The 17,230-nt window shown below is 36.0% G+C and overlaps 1 protein-coding gene across 6 annotated transcripts in view; it reads left to right on the top strand.

Moving 5' to 3' along the window:
• Positions 1-17,230, top strand: part of ing4 (inhibitor of growth family, member 4) — a 49,204-nt gene that overhangs the window by 15,312 nt on the left and 16,662 nt on the right. Inside the window, exons 4-7 of one of the 6 annotated variants that reach the window (XM_051931744.1) lie at positions 1,872-1,986; positions 2,433-2,489; positions 12,339-12,450; positions 16,759-16,903. In XM_051931744.1, the coding sequence (XP_051787704.1) occupies positions 1,872-1,986; positions 2,433-2,489; positions 12,339-12,450; positions 16,759-16,903 (429 nt within the window). Of the gene's footprint in view, positions 1-1,871; positions 1,987-2,429; positions 2,490-12,335; positions 12,451-16,758; positions 16,904-17,230 lie in introns of all 6 variants that reach the window. The other 5 variants (XM_028809992.2, XM_051931743.1, XM_028809991.2 and 2 more) reach the window with 5 other exon arrangements.

Below are 17,230 nucleotides of genomic sequence, written 5' to 3'. Positions count from 1 at the left end.
CTCTCTAAAACAGTTCCATAAAGCACAAGTGGCAAAAATGAATTGCCTAAAAAGGCAAGGCAATTCAAGGTGAACAAGTTCAAATCACAAATCTAAATCAAAAACTAGAGCACAGGTACAAAAATCCAGAAAATTAGAAAAACACAAAATGAATGGAAACGGAAAACACTTACCTTCATAGAGCTGTGGGAAGTCCCTGGTGGTGATGGGCAGGTGGCCCTGCTTCTTGGGAAACAATCATAAAACACAAGACACATAACAAAGGCATTGATACAAAGACAAAATCAAATACAAAAATGCAAATAAACATAAATAAAATTAATACAAACAAAAGTCAAACATGAACAAAGAAGACAAACCAAAGATTTGAATCCCATCTAGGGGAAGAACCTAGTTGAAATATAAGTTAGTTGGAATGCTATAAGACAGTGTGGTGGACTGATTTATATCATATAAGTTGGTAACAATATTTTGTCTTTATTTGTAAGTCAGACAAACCAAATATAATATTAGCGTTTCAGGAGGAGAGTTTTATTTTATTGACGAGAACAGCAATGCTTTGATGTTTACCTATACACCCCCCTAGTCTTTAGGACTGACTTTAGGTGCTTGATATTTTGAGGATGGTGGTGACATTTTGGGGGATATTGTGCCATTTCAACTACACAGAGAAACTTTCCTTTTACTTTTCAGTCCCAATAAATGGAGAAGTAAGAAGTCACTGTTGGAATGTAGCATTGCATAATCATACAGATTTTTGTTTAATTTTTTTAAACATATTTTTATCCTATAAAAAAAAAAAGATAATTTTGTTTTATGTTTAATGTAATAATAATCTTAATAGATTCTAAGATTATCAGGACATTGCATTTATAGAAGTGTAAGCAAAATTAATTTACTATATGTTGAATATCCAGTGTTGAAATTAGGAAACAAATTTCATCTGCTAAACAAAAGTACAAAATCAAAATAAAATGGTCAGTAATGCAGTTCACCCAATAACTTATACACAAATGTTGAATAATTCACAAGGCTGCTGTTTTTATTCCTGACTGTAATGTTTCAGTAGAGAGCAGAGAGAGTGTGAAATGGACAGATGAGGGCTTATGCTGTACAGACATCTCACTTTTGGTGTGAGTTACTGGTTAGTATAGTTATCTGACCACTAACAAATTACAGTTATTTTTGGAGTGCATAATAAATAGAAGAAAGTGTGTTTTGCAATACAGGAAGTTGCTGCAGCTGTTCATCATACTGATTGTCTACTTGTATGCTATGCATCCGAACAGTAAACATTTTATGGAACTTTGCAGAGACCTGTTTTGCGTATATTTTTTTGCACCTTTCCTTTAGCTGATACTTCACTGTATTTGTTTTAAATCTTTGCACAGACACCTATACTGGGCATTGTCCTTGTGTTTGTGTGACTTTTGTTCCACTATCATAAAGATACCATAATAAGCTAATCAGCATCTTTAATTGGTCTGGTGTGTGAGAATGTGCTATAATGGGTTAACATCCTGTCTGGTACTGGATCTTTCCACATCCCTTTTATTGCTGGTTCAATTTGCAGAATAGGTCTCACAATGCAATAATAAAATGACCGTTTTCTTATTCTAAATGAATGAATGATGATGACCATACTAAAAGTACTGTTTATACTGGATTTGTCTATTGTGTACATGTCATTTTAACTTCCCCTGTTTTAAGCATTAAATAGAGGTGGCAGAGTACAAGTGTCTGTATCCTACCACCCATCCTTGAACAAGGTACACAGTGTTCTAAATTATGTATGTATTTATATTATACCTTGTAATATCTTAATATCTGAAAGATTGAGTTTATGGTAATCTCTGTTATGTGATGTTCAGGTTGACAAACACATCCGTCGACTGGACACAGACCTTGCACGATTTGAAGCTGACCTGAAGGAAAAACAGATTGAATCAAGTGATTATGATTCTTCCTCAAGTAAAGGCAAAAAGAGTGAGTATTGCAGTTTTTTATATGGCAATGTCTTTGTTCCCTGCTGTTCTTGCTTTATTTTTTCACTGGTCTTCATATTTTTTCTTTGTCCCCATTTTTAACAGAAGTAATAAAAATGTGTGGGCTTATTTTGTTAATTATTAAAACCCTGGTTAGATGTTTATATGCATTGAGAGTGTGTGAGTATATTATCAGATATGTGTGTTTGTGAGCCTGCCAAGAGTTGTGTGTGTGTGGAGTTAGCTGAGTTTATATACTAGTTTAGAGGGACAACTATAATTTTAACTCTCTCCTATAGCTGCAGGCACCATCCTTTCTTTTTATTCTTCACCTGCTGTTTCTCTATTCTTCTTTCCATTCTTTTTATGCTCCATTCTCTCTTTTCCACTCCTTTTTCTTTGTTTTTTCTTTTTCTCGCTCTGTCTATCTTGTTAATGTCTCAGCAGGGAAGAAATGCTCCGAGGTGTACTGTGGTGGTGATCTTGTGGGGGCTGCTGTACCAGGTTAGTGTGATACAAACCTAAAGAGAAGACCCCACTTCTTTATTTTTTGATGCAGTAAAATGGCAGTCATTTATTTGCAGATTTGTGTGCAATTTGCTGCCATGGTACATGCATTCCTGGCTTTACTTCTTGAGTGTAACACTGTCTTCTGACTTTCATTACCTTGCTTTTTGAATACTTTGTAATTATTAAACTATGTGCTATTTACAAAGTCCCCAACATGACTTGTAAATGAAGTAGCAAAACATCAGACGGTTCAATCATTTTTTTAAACTTTCTTAATCTGCATCAGGAGTGCGGGTGCCAGAGCTTTTCTTGGCAGCATTGGGCACAAGGCAGGAGCCAGCAAAGCTGGGTGGAAATCGGGGCTCACTGTGCCATAATCTACACTTATTGATAAAATTTGTAAATCAAATTCTCTTTAATAGTCGTTTTTAAAATGTTTCTAATTGCTACTACAGGATATTAAAACAAGTGTAGGTATGAAAATGTGCTTCTTTAGCCTATAAATGTCAAACTTGAAATGTGCTTTTATTTGATATTGTATGTATGCTTACTGACATGGGATAGATGAGCAAGGCCATAATTTATCTCTTTCTCTAAATGTACAGCAAGTCCCCTACATATGAACCTTAAAGAGCCAAACTTTCAAAGATGCTAACATGCATATTGCATAAAAATTGTAGCGTAATTTCAAATTTTGCACACGGGGACACGCTTGGAAACCAGTTAAGGGTAAGTTGTTTACTCAGAGAACCACTTTAATGTGCTGTATAAAACTAAGTAGTGTGGTAGAACACAGGTGCAATAGGGACCTTCAGTCAGTTTGTTCTCGCTGACTTGCCTCAATCGACTCTGAAGTATGATCTTCAGTGCAGCAGCCGGAAGTGGATTTGAAGACAATCATGTAGGCTTGTTTTCAATCCTACTATACCAAGATCAGCTGATGGACAGTAGAAAGATGAGATTTAATAAATATGTTATTTTTCAAGCCAAAAATGCAACTCTTTTTACATGTTTTTTCGAGGAAAAGTGTAACGCTAAGGAGGTTAAGTGATGGGCAGTTGGTGTTGACTGATGATGCCAACTGATCGCTCACTTTGTGTGTGGTGGGCGGAAGTGGATTTGAAAACAACCTGGCTCATTTGCTAACGTTAAGTGAGTCTATGATACCAAGATCAGCTGATGGAAAACAATGAGAATAAAAAATTACTTTCAGTTGTTTGTTCTTAAAATTCACTAGAAACCTATAACAAAAAATACAATTATTAACTTCTAAAAGCACTTTCTTTCATACTATACAGTACAAATATATTTTTGATTGGAATTGAGGAGAGGAAGATTAGGTTTGCATATGTAGGCTTACCTGATAGCGTAAATAGCAATATCAGCTGATGGAAAACAATGGAAACAAAAATTAACTTTCTGCTTTTTGTTTTTAAAATACACAAGAAATCTGTGTAATTCTTGTGTACAAATCGCTGTACATGTACATGTTTTCTATAGAGTTGAGGTTTGGGGATTGCATTGTGTTTGCTGGGTGCCTAGGCTAACTTTGGTGGACTTCCGAACGTACTTTCGTAATGGAACTCATTTGTGTGTAGGGAACTTGCTGTACAATTGTATTTAATGTTGATCAAGCCAGCTAGCTTAGGTCAACTTTCTTGTGAGTCAAAATTGTGAAATAAACCATATTTTACTTCTTTAACCAGTTAACAGCACTCAAATGGCAAATTTAAGCATAAAGGAAAATATAAAAAATTAAAGTGTAATGATAATAATAATGTAATAATAAAAAGAAGATGGATGGTAAATGAACAGTAAAATCTTATGTTGGGTAAATAGATTTTTTTTCCCTAACTCTAGTCAGCACTGCAGAGCTCTCTTACAAGATGAGAAAAGTTAACTGTCTTTGTCATTGTCTTGGTTTGTATAGTTAAGTGAATGAACACAGACATTGAGAGACATCTAGCTTAATTATATTTAGTTTGTGTTTTTTGTCTGTTTTATGATATATTATAGTGTATAAAGAATAATAGCACATTTTGTTGAATTTGCTTTGCAATATCTATTTTTTATGTTGTTTTTAGAGAGTACTGAAAACCTATCTTTTACTCTCCCCGGATATAAACATTTTTTCTATTTGAGACGTTGGTTAGTTGGATTGCATCTGGCCTTGTAGACTGTGTACATTTTATGAACATTGACAAAAGAAGCCATCATTTCAGACCTGTCTAAATTAAAAATCTGGTTTGGTCATAGATTTTTTTAGAATTGGTTTCAATTCATTCAATCCCTTTTCTGTCTCTAGCCCATATATCAGCAGATGTTCAGTAGCCTCTAAATAGTCAACCCAAAAAAGTACTGACATCTTAAAAACTGATTTTTTTATTGGGGCAGGATTACAATAAAATAGACTGGGTTTCATTTTCAGTCTTAGCAGGGATTTGTTACTACAGGTATATCAATGTCAGGATTAGATTTAGTAATTAGTAAGTGGTTTAAACCATTCTGAATGTTAATAATGGCAACATTATTTAGTATCTGATGACAGAACACAGCTTGGCAAGAATGTTGCAATATGTTATGTACTGGGATATTGAAGCCAGATTAATTTTGTGTGGATGTGTGTTTAGGAAAAGTTCTTAAAATATCTATCTATCTGTACCATAATAAACACATTCATGAAGTTCACTTTAGCTAAGTGGTATCCATTGTTTGTCTTGTATTTTCATGTTTACTTTAATAAGACAGTTTGACTTGTATATAATATTTATCTTTACATTAGTGTTCTGTGGTGTCTTTTTTTCTGCAGCAGTGCAGTCTCAGAGCACTGTAACAAGTTCAGTGGTAAAGTGCAGTTACAGACAAATTACATAATGCACACACATAATAAAACAGATTAGTTTAAATACACAGCATATATCAGTCTGATTTACTCCAAAAAGATCCTAACATTGCAGTGTTCTCCTAGTGTCTTTTAGCCTGGCACTCCGCCCAGCTAATTTAGGTGAGCGCCCGGCTGTCATCTTGCATGACATTGTGAGATGACAGCCGCAGATCTACAGGTACAGGCAGATCTAATGATCTGCAGAGATGGCAAGGCACGAGCAGGCGTGTGGGCAAATATTTTAGAAGCAGGATCGCAAGTGGCGATGGGAGAGGCAGGGAGGAATGTTGCTGATCCCTGGATGCTGAACAAACTAATAGCTGGGATGAGGTGGAGCGGAGTTCACAGGCAAAGAGTTTGGGGAGGTGGGTGGGCGAGAGGGGGCTGTACATGGTAATAGCGGGGGAGGAGCATCTTAATACAGTAGCAAGGAGTATGGAGAGGTGGGCGGATGATAGGAGGCTGTACATGCTAATAGCAGGGCGGGAGAATCTTAATACAGTAGCAAGGAGTATGGGGAAGTGGGCAGGTGAGAGGAGGCTGTACATGCTAATAGTAGGGGTGGAGAGGCTTAATACAATAGCAAGGAGTATGGGGGGTGGGCGGGTGAGAGGAGGCTGTACATGCTAATAGCGGGGGAGGAGCAGCTTAATACAGTAGCAAGGAGTATGGGGAGGTGGGTGGGCGAAAGGGGGCTGTACATGTTAATAGCAGGGGTGGAGAGGCTTCATACAATAGCAAGGAGTATGGGGAGGTGGGCGGGCAAGAGGGGGCTGTACATGCTAATAGCGGGGGTGGAAGGGCAGTTCACAAGCAAAGAGGATGTGGAGGTGGGCGGGCGAGAGGAGGACTGCTGTGATATGTTAATAGAAGGTGTTCAGTGTTCTTCCCAGGAATTTTTTCCAGCCAGGAGGCATGAAAAACTAGCCGGTTGGGGCAGGACCGGGAAATTTGGTGATGGGGAAATTTAAATGTGCCTTATTTTTATTAGTTAATTATTATTAATTATTTTCCAATGCTCAATATGACTTCCTTTTTTAAGGTTTGATACTTGTTCCAGAATATTTTTATTAAATTTAAGAAGTATCCAATTCAGGATCCTGCAACCCTAACAAAAATTTTAAATAACAATTATTATGACATAAACCAAGAGGTACAAGTATTGTTGCTGTCTGCAAAAAAGTGAAAACAATGGAAAAAAAAGCATGGGAAACCTAATGAAGAAAAAATGAAAAAATATTCTTCAAAGCCAACTTGCACATGCAGAAGTTGTCTTCAGTTAAATATTTATTCTTCTTTTCTTTTCCCATAATCAAAGTTCCCAGGATCTGGGCCCTCCAAGGAGATCAGCATGAGATTACTTAGCGTGCTTTGATTCATGCAATTTCTCAAACATGTCTTGATCCTTTTAAGGGCTGTGCTCACTGGGATCACTAACCCAACATGAGCTAGTTTGGCTAAATTTGGAAACGACTCTTTGAGCACCAATGTCGTTGCCATTTTTAGTAAAATCTGTTTTGGACTGAAGTCTTTGTATGATTGACTTCTGATCATTTTTTGACACAACTGTCCATTCTTGCCTGCTACTTTCAAATTTTAAAATTGGAGGGCTACCATTTTTGGAGTAATGATCGTAAAGAATTTCAGCAGACTCACTTGAATCATGAGTTTCTGCATTGAAAACTTTTGCAAAAGCTGGAAATAATTGGCATGTCAGAGAATCTTGCATCTAGGTGCTAAGATGTCAGTCTTAACAAAATTGAGCCAATTTCACAAAATTGTCCATCATGGAGTTGAAAGACACTCCTGGGAGATATTTTCAAAGTCTTCATCATTGTCTAGCAGAAGAATGGTCAGATCTCCGCATTGTTTATACACAGTGATGTAATGTCATTCAAATCTACTATATATGATAAATACTTAAAGACAGTTGTCAAGCACCTAGATGCACCTTCTGCATATGCAAGTTGGCTTTGAAGAATATTTTTTTTATTTTTCTTCATTAGGTTCACCATACTTTTTTTCATTGTTTTCACTTTTCTACCCGACAGCGACAATACTTGTGCCTCTTGGTTTATGTCGTAATAATTGTTATTTAACATATTTATTAGGGTTGCAGGATCCTGAATTGGATACTTCTTAAATTTAATAAAAAATATCCTGGCACAAGTATCAAACCTTAAAAAAGGAAGTCATATTGAGCATTGGAAAATAATTAATAATAATTAACTAATACAGTAATCCCTCCTCCATCGCGGGGGTTGCGTTCCAGAGCCACCCACGAAATAAGAAAATCCGCGAAGTAGAAACCATATGTTTATATGGTTATTTTTATATTGTCATGCTTGGGTCACAGATTTGCGCAGAAACACAGGAGGTTGTAGAGAGACAGGAACGTTATTCAAACACTGCAAACAAACATTTGTCTCTTTTTCAAAAGTTTAAACTGTGCTCCATGACAAGACAGAGATGACAATTCTGTCTCACAATTAAAAGAATGCAAACATATCTTCCTCTTCAAAGGAGTGCGTGTCAGGAGCACAGAATGTCACATAGATAGAGAAAACAATCTCTAGCAAACAAATCAATAGGGCTGTTTGGCTTTTAAGTATGCGAAGCACCGCGGCACAAAGCTGTTGAAGGCGGCAGCTCACACCCCCTCCGTCAGGAGCAGACAAAGAGAGAGAGAGACAGAGAGAGACAGAGTTTGTTTTTCAGTCAAAAATCAATACGTGCCCTTCGAGCTTTTAAGTATGCGAAGCACTGTGCAGCATGTCGTTTCAGGAAGCAGCTGCACAAAAGATAGCAACGTGAAGATAATCTTTCAGCATTTTTAGGCGAGCGTCTGTATCGTCTAGGTGTGCGAACAGCCCTCCTGCTCAATCCCCATACGTCAGGATCAGAGAAAGTCAGCGCAAGAGAGAGAGTAAAGTAAGCAATCTAGCTTCTCAGCCATCTGCCAATAGCGTCCCTTGTATGAAATCAACTGGGCAAACCAACTGAGGAAGCATGTACCAGAAATTAAAAGACCCATTGTCCGCAGAAATCCGCGAACCAGCAAAAAATCCGCGATATATATTTAAATATGCTTACATATAAAATCCGTGATGGAGTGAAGCCGCGAAAGGCGAAGCGCGATATAGCGAGGGATCACTGTAGTGCACATTTAAATTTCCCCACCACCAAATTTCCTCGTCCTGCCCCACCCGGCTACTTTTTCATGCCACCCGGATGGAAAACATTTCTGGGGAGAACACTGCAATGGGTTGTGTTTCCTGCCAGTAGATATTTTAGCAGCAGATGGACATTGCAAAATATGTTGTTGCTGTTGCCGCCAAAAAATTGTATGTATTATGAAAATTCATACCTGGTTCCTACATGGGGCTTAATGCTTTTTGAAAATAAATACATGCTGTGAAAAGTGATATCCAGTTAAATATATTCTTTTGCACTTTGTATTGACTTCTTGCATTGCTTTAAATATCTTACAGCTTTGTGTTCAGCTAACAACACAACTAGCATCACAACTTTGTTGTGTTATGCAGTTAGTACAGGCTGTTAATAAAGTACAACTGTATAATTTTAAGTTGTAAATCTTAACATTTGCTCCTGCAACACTTTTTAAACCACTAAGGATTTATTTATTGTACATGACACATACTGTAATTATAACAAGAAATTAAAAAATTGATTTAATTATTAAACATAACATATTTACACAATAAAGATGCTGTGATGTATTACTACAGTATGTCATTAAATGGGTAGATTAGCTTATTTCACCTTAGCTTTTCAGTGTGCCATGGCATTAGCTGCCATGCTATTAGCAGACACGCCTGTTGTGGCCATACCACACAGGCACGTGGTATTAACTTCATTAAAGTAATAGTAAAGGTAAAACTAATTTGTAAATCTACTCACCTACAAAAATGAATGCATTTTGAATATGTAGGTGTATTTAGCACTGTTACTCGGTTTTTGTGCATTATATGTTTGCAATTTTTAAATGCTTTGTGCCAGATGAAAGTAAGGTAGTCATGAAATACACCTCAGCAGTTTTAGATTCTATGGTGGGTAAACCTCAGCAACAGAGTACTTTTTCCTACGCAATAATTTAAAGTTACAAGTTAGCATTTCCCTTGAAACAGAGAAATGTGTCAGTGTGCTATAATATACTGTACTGTACAACTGAATAGCTGACAAAATAGGAATGAGTTCTGGTACTATACTGTATATCATACTTGTCACATGTAAGGGTCATATTTAAATTCTTATTTCATCTTTAGAGAAACTTTATTCATTGAAAATGCCTTTTATTTATTTATTGCTATGTATTTGTTAACTTGTTTTATTTAATCTTTTATTATTAATGTTGTGTTATTCTGTACATGAACTCAAAATTAATCATTTGTTTTTGAATGGTGTTTTTGTGTTCTTCATTGGTTGTAATTTTATTTTTGTATTAGTACATTGCAGTCATGTTTGGATTGTTGGGCTTATAGGTATAAGTGAAATTTACTGATAACTTTTGATAGCTGATTGAATTTGATACAGTGTACTTTTATAAACTGAGCTTCATACACCAACAGTATTAATGCTCATGCATTGTAAGGTTTCTGTTGTCTCAGAGTGAATTCAGTCATTTATTCTGATATTCAAAATTACAAAAGATCCTGTTTCCAGACTAAGTTTATTGTATTATTAGTGGAATCTTTAAAATTCAAGGGTGAGCGCAAGGAATCATAATTAGTTAATGTGAAAGAAATTAACAGTGTACTCTGCAGCAACTTAATCAGTGTTTTGGAAAGTATAAACTGTCTGTTTACTCTTGAATTCAAGGAATGCACAAAGCTTTTAGAGTCTTTTTAAATTAACTAAGTTGGATATCTGTTGTTTGTCTCTTGTACACATTTACAGTGGGTACGGAAAGTATTCAGACCCCCTTCAATTTTTCACTCTTTGACATATTGCAGACATTTGCTAAAATCATTTAAATTCATTTTTTCCCTCATTAATGTACACACAGCACCCCATATTAAGGCCAAAAAGTTCTATCTTGGTCTCATCAGACCAGAGAATCTTATTTCTCACCATCTCAGAGTCCTTCAGGTGTCTTTTAGCAAACTCCATGCGGGAGTTGGCCTTAATTCTAAGTGGTATGTGTGGAGACAACCAGGCACTGCTCATCACTTGTCCAATACAGTCCCCACAGTGAAGCATGGCGGTGGCAGCATCATGCTATGGGGGTGTTTTTCAGCTGCAGGGACAGGACGACTGGTTGCAGTCGAGGGAAAGATGAATGCGGCCAAGTACAGGGATATCCTGGACAAAAACCTTCTCCAGAGTGCTAAGGACCTCAGACTGGGCCGAAGGTTTACCTTCCAACAAGACAATGACCCTAAGCACACAGCTAAAATAACGAAGGAGTGGCTTCACAACAACTCTGTGACTGTTCTTGAATGGCCCAGCCAGAGCCCTGACTTAAACCCAATTGAGCATCTCTGGAGAGACCTAAAAATGGCTGTCCACCAACGTTTACCATCCAACCTGACAGAACTGGAGAGGATCTGCAAGGAGGAATGGCAGAGGATCCCCAAATCCAGGTGTGAAAAACTTGTTGCATCTTTCCCAAGAAGACTCATGGCTGTATTAGCTCAAAAGGGTGCTTCTACTAAATACTGAGCAAAGGGTCTGAATACTTAGGACCATGTGATATTTCAGTTTTTCTTTTTTAATAAATCTGCAACAATTTCAAAAATTCCTTTTTTTGTCTGTCAATATGGGGTGCTGTGTGTACATTAATGAGGGAAAAAATTAATTTAAATGATTTTAGCAAATGTCTGCAATATGACAAAGAGTGAAAAATTGAAGGGGGTCTGAATACTTTCCGTACCCACTGTATAAACATACATTTTTTCTGTATGACTTCATAACATATTGATCTCATCATGCCTGTAAGCCAAATCCTAATGTTGTGGTTTATAATAGTTATAAAAGATGATATGATTCTATTAGCTTTTCAATATAGTCCCACCCTGTTTGGCAACGTTGTCAATCTAAAATAGCCTGAACCCTTGTTTTTGTATTTGCTACAAAACCTTCCCTTGGGAGTTTCCAGGTTTCCTCCACATTTCAACTACATGGGCTGTTTATTTTGAGCGAATGTTTACATAAGTCTGTATGCCTGTGTTCAGTGAAACTAGTAGTGGTCTATTATGCCACAGAGGTTTGGCTCCTGCCATGTGCCTGTTGATAACTGTCTCTGGCTGACCCCAAGTCTGATTTGGATTAAAGACATCCAGGGGTAAAAGGGTTCAAGTGAAAGAAAATATGCCCAAACAAGTACATTTATAAACATCTGTGATTTTAACAGGGTCTGTTTCTTCAGATAAACCATAGGAAAAGTAAGCTTTGTATTTTTTATAAACTTGAACATTATTGCAGTACTGTGAAGTACTTACAAAGGGACTTTACTGGTTGAATCTAAAATTTTAGGCTTGCTTTGATTTGATCTTATTCCAAATGGTAATTTAGTTATGATACAGTATAGTTTTATTATAGTTATAGATATTAGCCTTTAACATTTTATCATTAAAATGTAAATCACTTAATATTAGCATCATAAAACAATCATAATTAAAAACATATACAAGTGTCTGCAACCCAAGTAGTCATTGTCTTTGTTGAATCAAAATTCAGAAGGTTAACTGCACCATAAAGCATTCCTTAAGTAAAACAATGCTTCCTTTAATTTAAATCAGAAGGGGGCTTATAATTGAAAAAAATTGCAGCATGTTCCAAAACACTGCAAAATCAATACTAATTATTTTTTATGTAATTTAAGTGAAAAAAATAATACAGTGGGGGAAAAAAAAAAATTGCTCTTTTTTTTCTTCTTTTTCTGCCTTTCCCCCTTTGTTTTCTCTTGCTGTCTCTTTTTTCTGTCACTTGCTTAGCAGAGGCTAGAGGTCAAAAGGAGAAGAAAGTGGCCCGGACACGGTCAAAAATCAAGAATTCAGATGAGGACAGCAGTCCAAAAAATGGACAAAAGAAGCTGAAGCTGGTTCATACGTAAGTTAAATAAGCTATTTATAAATCGGTATGGCTTTTTGGGTCATACCAGTGTTTAAATGTTGAAATGAACTGTACACTAGGTAAACTTTTTTTTTATAAATTCCAGAGCAGTTCTGCATTTGATATTTTGCACATGAGGGGCTGTTAACACATACTTGTAATATTTGTGATGACTGTTTTTTTATCTCATTGTATTATGATGTTCTGTTATTTACCTTTGAATGTGTTTCAGCTTCTGCAGTAGTGCCGTGTGTGTCATTCTCCATAAGCTCTCTTTAATAAATACGACACACTCGGAAATATAATAATATAGTGTTTATTTTTAGTGTTTTAAGTAAGTTGTCTCAAGTCAAAGGAGCACAAAAAAGACAGAAATAAATTAAAATGGAAGCAGTTTCAGAAAATGTCATTAGCAATAATAACATAATAATATATAATTTATTTTATTTTTTTTACAAAGAAATGTACCAAATTATGAAAATCATAGTTGACTCGCCCTTCTTTGCCTAAAAGCATAGCTGTTGGTGAGAGTGCTTAAGCATCATTTGTGACTAAAGGCACTCTTGTTTCTCCGTTTATGGGTGAAATGTTTGACAGTTATTCTTGAGCTTGTTGGCACAGTAACAGTTAAACATAAGATGGCAAGCAGTTGACTGTCTTACAATACCTAGCCTTTAAGGAAAGTAGATATGGAGGGCAGGGACCAAACTTTCCTTCTGTGTCTTAAGTTTGTTTCTTAATTTTATTCTTTCAACAGAAAAGTTTTTAAGCTTGGTAAAAGTGGTAATGCCTGCTTTGTCAGACAAAGTCCAATGCACTTTTCTTGGCTGCCTCTAGATAAAGACCATAAATGACTTGGTAAATACAGGGATATATTCAGAAGCTACATCAACTGGTGCTACTGCTTGCAAAGGTGTTTTTAGAAACAAGGCCTCTTCACAAGTGCGTTCTGAACCTCTAATGAATTAAACAGGGCAACAAAGAAGAAATACAGTTGGAGAAAAAAAGTACAGTAAAACCTCGATTATCTGTCACTCAATTAACCGTATGTCTCTGTTAACCATCTGGGCCAAAAAAATAAGCGCATGCCAGCACTTATTAATGTACTGCTACTAGTCCCTTCTGCTAGCACACAGTGTTCTTAACCAGCACCATGTGTCAGGCTGCATTTTGAAATTACAGTGTTGGTTATGTAAGCTTTAGTTTTAATAGCATTTTGTTGCCTTTCTCTTTTATTACAATTAATCTACTATACATTGTTATGGCTGATAAATGTAAGCGTGTGATGTGGGAATTGTCACAGAAAACACAATTATTAAATGTTTACAAAACTACAAAGGTGCTTCAAGTATTGCTTCAGTTTACGGAGTAGGAAGAACAACAGTAAACAATATAAAGTTCAACAAAGGTGAAAAACATGTTGAAAATGGAAATGTTATGTAATGTTAATGTATGAATTTTAATGTTTTCCCTTATTGTAATTTTAATTTTTAAATTGTTATGTTTTGTTAATATTGTGACATGCAGTCAGCTTTGTATGCACTGTTGGAGAGCAGAAAGTGTGTAATGAATGCTGTAAGCAATTAGACTAAGTGAATGGCTTCTGTTCTGTAAGGGGTGGACACATCTGTTAGGAGATGAATGACAGGAGAAGTTGGGAGAAAAAGGAAGGGGCGGCAAAGTTTTGAGTAGAGACTCAGGAGAAAATCAGCAGGAGTGTTTAAGGTACAGAGAAAAAAGGAACGTTAGTGGCAGGAGATAAACTGATAGGTAGGGAAGGCTTTCTTTTATTGTTTTGGAGGTGAGTATAAGACAGGGCACTGTTTGTTACGGAACGAAGACACCAAGTAAAATGTACAAAACTCCAGTACCTCTGAGTTGTGTTTCCTTATTACACTGGTCGTTACAATATTATGTGAATTAATTTCGTTAATACTATGTTATATTTTGTTTTGTTAATATGACTATTCGGTAATCTACAGTACATCAAGTTTAAGGTAGCTGTTCTCTTATCCGTGACAGCCTCGGTACTGACCCCTGATGGATAATCAAGGTTTTACTGTACATCATTTCTGTGTATAGATATATATATATAGATATATAAAATCCAACGTCTGTCTGTCTGTGTGTCTGTCTGCTTTTCACGAGAGAACTACTTAACGGATTAAATTTTTTTTCCATAATTTGTTTGTTTGAACATTCCGGTTGATTTTACAACTTCTCTCATCGCGCTAAGTGTCATAGTTCGCTTGCAGTACCGATTTTTTTTTTTTTTTTGCGCAAATCCAGAGAGGGAGGCGGAGCCCTCCTTACTCACGCTCCAGCCTCAAGGTGTATCTTACATCTGCTTAGCTAGTGAATGAGAGAACAACTTAATGGATTTAGATCTGGCATTTTTCTAGAATTTTCTTGAACATTCTGTTGATTTTGCGACTTCTCTCATCGCGCTAAGAATAGTAGTTCGCTTCCAGGACCGATATATTCTTGCTAATCCAAGACAGAGGCTGCCGAGGGGAGTGGGAAGTGTGACATCAGGAGTGGAGAGTCGGTCTACCTCTGTATTTTGGAGTGTAACTTGCCTCCGCAATAACTAGCGAAACCTTTTTGTTTATTGATTTTTAAAGTTTGTCCTGTTTCACTAGTTCACAGGCAGAGCCATGGGGAACGACTAGTTAATAATAATTATAAGCAAAAAAGATTTAAAAAAACAATGCAACTAGTTTACCTAACCACTTGAGGAAATAAAATGTTTGAGTAAGAGTTAGAAAGTAGAAAAAACAAGTCAAATGTGGAGAAGCAAATAGCATAAGTTTACAAGGTTTCATGAACTGGAAGCATAACTGAAGATGAGCTAGTTTGATTTTGTTATCTGTTTAATAAAGCAAAGTTTATCATTGGGCCAGAAAGTGGCAATATGTTGCATGTTAGACGAAATGCAAGAAATTTCACTTTCTTTGTACATGTGATGCTACTACTACTATGTAAGCTAATTTATAATAAACGGGTGAGGTAATTTAACTTTTTCGGAGTGAGAACAAATTTATTTTTTACGCTCTAGAAGGGCTACTTTCATCGTAAAATGGTGTTAAAATTTCTACCTCTTTAGAATAACTTGACTGTTTCAGAACAATAGATACAGTCCATTAGTCCACTAAATGCTGTGATAATTACTTTGAGAAATACAGTAATATGCTGTAATGATCCCTTTATGTATAAAAAAAGATTGTATGTCTTATACATCAGGACATTCCCCAACCCGTATTCCCCCCACCGTATAAAACAAAGGATAAAGCTGAACAAATATTTAACACAAATTCTGTAATATTCTGTTCAGTACAAGCAAGCTAAAGTTGTTTAATTTGTCAGCCTGTTAGGAATTGTCTTTGAATATGTTTCTCCAACAGCTTCAGCAAAGGTGGGAAGTGTCTTTGACTAAACCTTGTTTTTTTACAGTACAACTATTAATATTCAAATTGTGTGAGAGCAAATATAATATTTCATTTTATTAGCACTTTTAGAATTGATAATGTGTAAAAATAGAGAATTCATAATAAATCAATCCTTAAAAGTGTAGGAAGACTTGGGATGTGCAACTGTTTTTTTTTTTTTTTTTTAATTAGCATTTTTAGAATTGAAAAGAAAGCCGATACATTGAGAATGAATATATTCGGGAATCCTCAAAACCGTGGGAAGTAAGAAAGCAAACACATGGAGGATTAACAGGATATCTTAATCTGCATGAAAACATTAGTTAAATGTGCTTTAAAGAATGTCTCTTTGTAAACAGGATGACTTCATGTGTGATAAATTCATGTTAGTCATAAGATTATCAAAGTGCATGCTCTTTCTCCTTCATGTTCCTTATCCAAATATTTCAGATGTTATAGGGATCATCAGAAATTATTTCAAGGTATAATGGTCCTTTGAAATGTCATATGTTATGCTATATGACACTTCAGTGGAATGTGTATTAGTCAGAAATGTAGACACTTGATGGATTAAAAACAATTCACCCTCAGAAACCTAATTATAATTGTTTCACAAAGTAAATCATGCAAGAAAGAAAGAAATAAAGAAAGAAAGATAGAGAAAGCGAGCATGGTGAATACTGACGCAGCCAGAGACAAATCAGTACTCTGGCACATTTATGCCGTTTAACATTAGGCTGAACACCAATCGTAAATATTAATGTTCTGTTGTAATGATTCCGTGCTAAATAAACAAAGATCTCTATACTGCATTTCTAGAATCCAGTGTACATCTTACAGTATATGTGCCCATATTTGTGTTCCCTTTCTGCTACAGAACTGAGTACAGTGCTCCTGCTGTGAATTTTGGAACAGTTCATCCTTCAGATGTGTTAGATATGCCAGTGGATCCTAATGAACCAACATACTGTCTTTGTCATCAAGTGTCCTATGGAGAAATGATTGGCTGTGACAACCCTGATGTAAGTTTGAAAACATACTTTTTCATGATTTTAAAGTATTTGAGACTATAACTGATAAAACCAATATTTATTTAGCACCTAGTGTGTAGTCCATTATACATAGGTTTTTCCTTTGCCAGTGTCCATTCTTTCTTGATCTGACCTGTACATATGTGCATTCTGACCATTTTGGTAACTCGCCTCCACCATTAAATGACAAATGGTGAACCAAAAGAGTTGAGATGCTTTACATAGCTACTTCTGCTGAGCCTGACAGAGCTACATGGCTTACCCACCCAACGTACTTGTAGTAAAGAAGAATGTCCATTCAGTATGACTTACATTTAC

Source organism: Erpetoichthys calabaricus, chromosome 9, assembly GCF_900747795.2.
Source record: "Erpetoichthys calabaricus chromosome 9, fErpCal1.3, whole genome shotgun sequence".
NCBI lineage: Eukaryota > Metazoa > Chordata > Cladistia > Polypteriformes > Polypteridae > Erpetoichthys > Erpetoichthys calabaricus.
The sequence above is the reverse complement of the archived record's forward strand: the minus strand, read 5'-3'. Positions and strand labels throughout refer to the sequence as shown.